This window comes from Filicampus tigris, chromosome 1 (assembly GCF_054856515.1).
Source record: "Filicampus tigris isolate MCC_2025a chromosome 1, RoL_Ftig_1.0, whole genome shotgun sequence".
In the NCBI taxonomy this organism is placed as follows: Eukaryota; Metazoa; Chordata; class Actinopteri; order Syngnathiformes; family Syngnathidae; genus Filicampus; species Filicampus tigris.
Window position 1 is genome coordinate 20468843 of NC_141217.1, and position 6630 is coordinate 20475472.

The 6630-nt window shown below is 42.8% G+C and overlaps 1 protein-coding gene across 3 annotated transcripts in view; it reads left to right on the plus strand.

Moving 5' to 3' along the window:
- Nucleotides 1–1881, plus strand: part of plekhg5b (pleckstrin homology domain containing, family G (with RhoGef domain) member 5b) — a 65623-nt gene extending 63742 nt beyond the window's left edge. For all 3 annotated transcript variants that reach the window (XM_086025656.1, XM_086025665.1, XM_086025674.1), the window contains one exon: nucleotides 283–1881. In XM_086025656.1, coding sequence (XP_085881782.1) covers nucleotides 283–292 — 10 coding nt within the window. In that variant the 3' untranslated portion in view covers nucleotides 293–1881. The remainder of the gene's footprint in view (nucleotides 1–282) is intronic.
- Nucleotides 1882–6630: the final 4749 nt, after the last annotated feature.

The following is a 6630-nucleotide window of genomic DNA, read 5'->3' on the forward strand; positions in this document are numbered from 1 at the left end:
ATCAGCAGGTTGCAACAGAGATACAGAGACTGGAAGAGTCACAGAAAGGCAAAGAGGTGGACATTTTTTGGAAATAAAAATAAAGATCAAGTTGTACAAAAAGTATTGACATGGTGAACATTTGGACACATGCATTTAAAAGTGTAGCAAAGGTGCTTTTTACCTTTTAGGTTCATCCTGAAATTTGACCCGAAATATCCCAAACTTTTTGTGAGTAGCTTAGATTGACTGATTGATCAGTTGTTACATTCGACTTACTTTGTGTGTTTCCCACTTCCACAGGGAGGTGTAACCACCAACTTGTCTTTCTTCCCGGAGACACAACTGCACTCTCTCTTTTCCTCTCTTGTCTTTCCCTCCCTCCCTCTCTCTCCCTCTCTCCCTCTCTCTCTCCCTCTCTCTCTCTCTCTCTCTCTCTCTCTCTCGACGCCGCCCACACCTTGCCGGGCTGCGCGCTCGTCGTGCAGTGCCCTTCAACACCGAGCACCGCTTCGGTCGTCCCCGTCCCTTCTGCCGGCTCGCGGGGAAGCGGCACCCAAGAGACTCTTTCACTGCTTGCACTTTGCAGAGAACGTAGCACCACAGGGGGGGCGCCACTGACCTTCCCTTCTCTAGAGGAGGACAGGGGGTGTCCCAACCTCTTGGACAAGACCCAGAGTGGATGTTGTTGTGACTTTTTGATTTGCTTCAACGAGAGGAACGGTAATTGCACATTTGTTTAGGAAACCAAGAAGAATCACTAAGGAGCGAGACTACATATACAGTCTCATAAGGAGTTTGTGTGTGTGTGTGTGTGTGTGTGTGTGCGAGCGCGCATGTGAGTGTGTTTGTGTTTGAATGATCAATGACCAGAAGTGGACCACGCAACCAAAGACAAGTCAATCAGGTTTTTCTCCTAACTGCGGGCATTCTTGTTTTTGTTTTTGGTTTATTTCAATGCCCAGCGAGGTGGGAGGGGGCTCACATAGACCACGACCTGAACGCGAGTGACTCTGAGGGCTTTGCTGCACTACAACGTATCGAAGCACACACGAATACATACACACGACAGTCGCTTGGCTGCATCTTTTCTTGCTGGTCATGTTTTTGGTTTTGTAGCAAGATTGAACAAATTTGTTTGGAAGAGGATGTCAAATATTCCGAGTGTGCCAGCTCTTCCCAGGAGATAAAACACTTACACACTTAACTTTCCAAACCACACAGATTTTGTCTGTTTACTTTTTTGTTTTCTTAATGTCTAATATTTATTTTGTACAAAGGAGTATTAATGTCTCACTGAAGAGAAAAAAAACCATAATGCTGTTCTGCAATAGTGAAGTCGCAAAATTAAAGTTTATGATATGAGGAAAAAAGAAAACGTATTAAAGCAATGAAGTTGTAACATTAAGGAATACATGTATTGGAAATTAGTAGAACCACCATGAGGATAAAACAATGAATTTACAAGAAAATGTTTACAAAAGTAGTCACATCACAGGAAAAAGTCATGATATTTTCCAGTGACTTGATCACAGGACTCCAGAGCAAGACTATTGCATGTTTTCATTCACAAGTCTAATTTGGGGCTTTTCCCTTATATCAGAGGGAATTTATTCCTGTAATATTATGATTTCATTCTCTCATCAGTGTAACCTTTTTTTTCCCTTTCCAATATGGTCCAAATGCTCCTTTGTAATTTTGCCTGTTATGTTGTATGTATAAATATAAATAAGACGTTGATATTGTTGTGTTTCCAACATTTGTACATTCTTTTTTTGTTGACGTAGTCTTAAAATGAGTTTCCTCGTCGGCCACCAATGTGCTGCCAGCTGGATTTCAGTTATTTCCTGACTTTAAAAAAGTGTCTTACGGAATAATAATAAAAAAAAGAATGCAAAAGTGCGTTGCAATCCCTGCTTTAATGGTTTAATCCACCCTAATGGAGCCATCAGGCATTAAAACCTTTTGGACTCAGACAACAGGTGGCGAAAGAACATTTATCTTTTTTTTTTTTTGGATGGCGTGAAACGTCGCCGTCTGTAACTCAGTAGAGCAGCTGGAAGCGGACTGAATGGCGGCTCAGTTGAATAACTGTGCCCCCAGTGCTCAAAGGGAGGTCCATCAAGGCATCCTTCGATGAGTTTGGTGTGAAAGCGCAAAACTGTCACAAATAATTCTCACAGACACACTGCAACATGTTGTACAGCAGGGGTGCCCATTACGTCGATCGCGATCGACCGGTCGATCGCAGAGGCATTGTGGGTAGATCGCTAGCCTATTATCCGTCCTCACTACTGTATTGCTAAGTTCATGCTACGTTCACACCAACTGCTTTGGGAGAGTTTCTGGCCGCGCGTTTGAATTGGAGTCAATGTAGTTCGCGCGGTTGCGTGCGGGGCGGCGCGAATGATGCGTTTGGAGCGGTGGGACGCGAAGCACAAATCAACAAAAAAACAAAACAAAAAAACAAATCAACTTTTTTTGCCATTTGCAGCCAATCAGCATCGGGCATACTACGCCACACACAGCGTCCTGTTCACTTGTTCACTTGGTGGCTTTTTTTCTTTCTTTTTACAGTTCTTGAACTTTACCAAGACAGCAATATTGATAGCATTAGCATAGTGTGCAAAAAGTTGACTTGTTTTATACGCGCCGAATGGAGCGAATAGTCGGATTGTTGTTGCTGCAAATCTGCTTGAGGCAGCTACTGTCAGCAGCTACTGTCCGGACTATGCGTCCTTGGCTGATTCCATTCAGTGCAAGTCATCAGAGTAAGGTAATTACAAAACTTTTTTTTTGTTGTTGTATTGTGCTATATAGGTTGATGCAGTCACGCAAGGTGCATCAGCATATACGGTAGATATAAAAATAATTCTCAATATATTTATAAATAATGTGTTTTGCATTTTTAGTAGGTGGTGGATCATTTTGATGTCATGTCATAAGTAGCTCTCAGGCTGAAAAAGTGTTGGCACCCCTGTTCTACAGAGTCTTCACAGAAGATTGTGAACAGTCGCAGCTACCAAGAGTTGAGGTTGGAGTAGGTGGAACATGTCCCAAAATTTACGACCTGCCTACAGCGGTTGTTCTGATATTAAACAACCTTGATCCGGTCACTTGCGCGAATCAGCTAAGGCGACCTTCTTGACAGTAAAGTTTGGCTGAGGCTGGCCTTGCCGTATTTACAGCTCATTATATCAGCTAATCTCCAGATTACAGCATGTTGAGTCCACACGGGCCACTAAACTGCAGGGGGGGAACCACGGCGACGTTCCCGCCAGTGGGATTTGTCCCTTAATCTGTACTCCCGAATCCAACCCACCCATCATCATTTTCACATCTGGACCGTGCAGGATTTACTGTTGTAATCCTTCACTTTAGAACTATTTTATTATACCTCGTCGAGCTTTTAATTATGAAAATGCAGCTTTGGTCTGGAAGTAATTACAGATCCTTGTCCTATTAGCCTCTGCTAAGTAATTAATCAGGATGGAGCATATTGCACTTTTCCGCAGTCTTTTGTGTCACTTGGAACACTTTTGGTAGACTCAAAAAAGTGACTTGTCTTTCGAAGAATAATGCTGACATTGTACATGTAGCCGGTGAGAGAAGGCAAGGGAAGGGCAAAAGGGTTAACACCACTTGCTGTGGCAGATGTCACAAAGCATGCTGTAAAAAATGTCAGATTAACACAAAGGGGGCACTTTGACAAATCCCGATTATGGGAGCACTTTCCTTTATTAAACTCAGCCCCAGTCCTGCACTCTTTGTGAGGGTGGATTAAAAGCAGGTAGACGCTATTGTCTGTCCAAACAATCCCTATATAAACCGCCGTCTTATGGGTCGCTGGTAACAGTTCCCAATCTTCATCATCATCATCATCATCATCCTCATCCTCTCAGTCAGGATGCTGCGATTGGATTTAGGACACTTCCAGTCCGTGGGGGGAGTGGGGGGGGGGTGACAGAGAACTAGAGCGTGTTTACAAGTGTGATGCTCGTAGATGAGTTGGGTGGCATATGGAGCGAGTGTGACATCTGGCCTCCATCGGGACCGTGCGCTGCACCAGCTTTGACCTTCTCATTGATGCATGGCAACATCTGGACTGCCACTCATACATGTTTGAAGACATGTACAGTTGCGGCTTGAAGTGTACATATTGTGCGAGGTGTCAGAAAGGTTGCAAGACCTGGTTGGTGTGATCAAAGATAAAATTCAAACCAAATGACAAGATAGCCCGAGTAGGAGTCTCTTTTCACAACAGCACTTAGAAACAGTAATAGATGGGGCTTCATTACAGCTCGGCTGGATTACTTTAATGAAATTTATTTTGGAGTTAGTCCTCCCACAAGTGTCTCCAGTTGGTCCAAAAGGCTGCTGCTCGCCTCCTGACTATAGCTTGCAGGAGGGAGCACAGAATTCCAATGACACAGAGGAACAAATATAAATGAATGCACCCACTAACAATTGCCTTTAGTGGGTTCGCCCGCGCGAACTACATTGACCCCAATTGAAATGCGCCGCCAGAAACGCTCCCAACGCAGTTGGTGTGAACGTAGCAATACAGCAGTGAGAACGAATGATAGGCTGGCGATTTACCCACAATGCCTTTGCGATCGACGAAATGGGCACCCCTGCCTTAAAGCATAAGTCAACCCAAACATATTTTTTTTAAGAATCTGTTCTATGCAGGCCAACTACAGTGGTACCTCTACTTACGAACGTCTCTTCATACGAAATTTTCAAGTTACGAAACGCCTCAACAGGAAAATATTGCCTCTTTTTACGAAAGAAATTTCAAGATACTAAAGGTAAAAATACAGTATGGGCTGCGACTCGCAGCTCTGGAGTTTCCTGAACGCAACATAATCATAGCTGCTCTGCCATTGGCTATTACCTAGCATCTTCCTGGCATCCCATTGGCTAAGATGAACCTCTACCGTATGTGTCTCTGTGTGCAGATAGACAGGTAGATTGATCGATATGTCTATGCAGCGTCCTCATTTGCCCCTCGGGCCATGAGGTGGTCCAATAGTTTTACGTGAGTTAGAAACGAGGAAAACAAAAAAAGGAGAAAATCGTTTTTTTTGTCCATAAAAACAAAGCAAGATAATAGAAAAGTATGAAAGGGGGATGCGTTTGGTTGCTCTCGCCAAAGAACATGACCATAATGTATCGACAGTCGCCACATTATTAAATCAGTTGTTTACAAAACGCCTGGCAAAAACCACTTCTGAGAGAGAACATGAACCAAAGAGGGCAAAAAACGATGAGGACAGCAATTAAAAGGTAAATGCCAATCATTTTACCCTTGTGAGGATAAGCGGTATAGATAATGAATGGATGGATGACCATCATTTTTATTCTTTACTCTATTCTTTGTTTTTTACATTATGCACAACTCTCATTTATTGTGCAATAATCTAATTGTAGCATATTTTTTATTTGTTACATGTTTTGATGCATTTTTATGCTTTATAAAACATTTATGTCTGAATATTGGGGGGCTTGGAACGGATTAGGGCATTTACATGGAAAACGCGTCTCTACTTTACAAAATGTTCTACTTAAGAAATCTCCTCCAGAAACAATTAATTTGGTAAGTAGAGGTACCACTGTAGTTGAAACATGGCATTTTGATAAATATTGTGTTTGTTGAATATGAGTTAAGTAGCTAAATCCACCCGTTTTTGTCCATCTCAAGGGGGGCGGCCATTTTGTCACTTCTGTCGACTGAAGATGACATTGAAGTTGCTCAGGGCTCAGATAACGACCAATCATGGCTCAGTTTCAGAAAACAGGTGAGCCGTGTTGGTCATTATCTGAGCCTTGAGCAACTGTGATGTCAGTTTCAGTTAACATAATAGACAAAATCGCTGCCCCCTGAGATGGCTAAAAAACGGTGGATTTTGCTGCTTAACTCATATTTCATATTAATAATATTGCTTTGTTTCAACTAGTGGGCCAGCATGGAACATATTCTTGAAAAAAAATATGCTTGGGTTGACTTCCCCTTCAAATGTAGCGTCATAAAAGCAGCAAAACAGCTCCAGAGCATGATGCTACTACCACCATACTTTTTTACACACTGGTATTTGGATTGAAAGTCTCCCCTTGACTACTCCAAACTCTTCCCTGCCCTCTGTCTCCTCTTTAGCAGATAAAATACTCTGTAGACTTTAAGTCTGGAGATTGACTTGGCCTGTGCAAAACCCTTCACTTCTTGCCCTTGATGAACTACTTTGTTATTTTGGCAGTGTGTTTTGGGGTTTTAGTGCATGATGAAGGCTCCCCCCCATCAGTTTGATTTGGGTTTGGTACCACAGAAACTTTCCTCTGTTGGACCAAAAGAACAACAATCATTTTTTGGCATTGGTTCATCTTACTGCGCTCCCACAATGCCTTGCGCCAGCAGCAAGGTGATCAACGTGTTGCCAGCTGCTCTCTAGCATGAATACGTGCACAAAGGCGCGGCATATGCTTAGGGATCAAATGTCGTTATCCTCATGAAAGTTGTGTTGTTTCTGAAATTGTAAGAGCATAAGGTCCCACTTTTTCTCGCCACCGTGTAAACTGCTCACCTCAATAATTGTATCAGTAGTAAGAAGCTTACTGTAATTACAATATTGTCCTGCCCTCAAACATGGACGC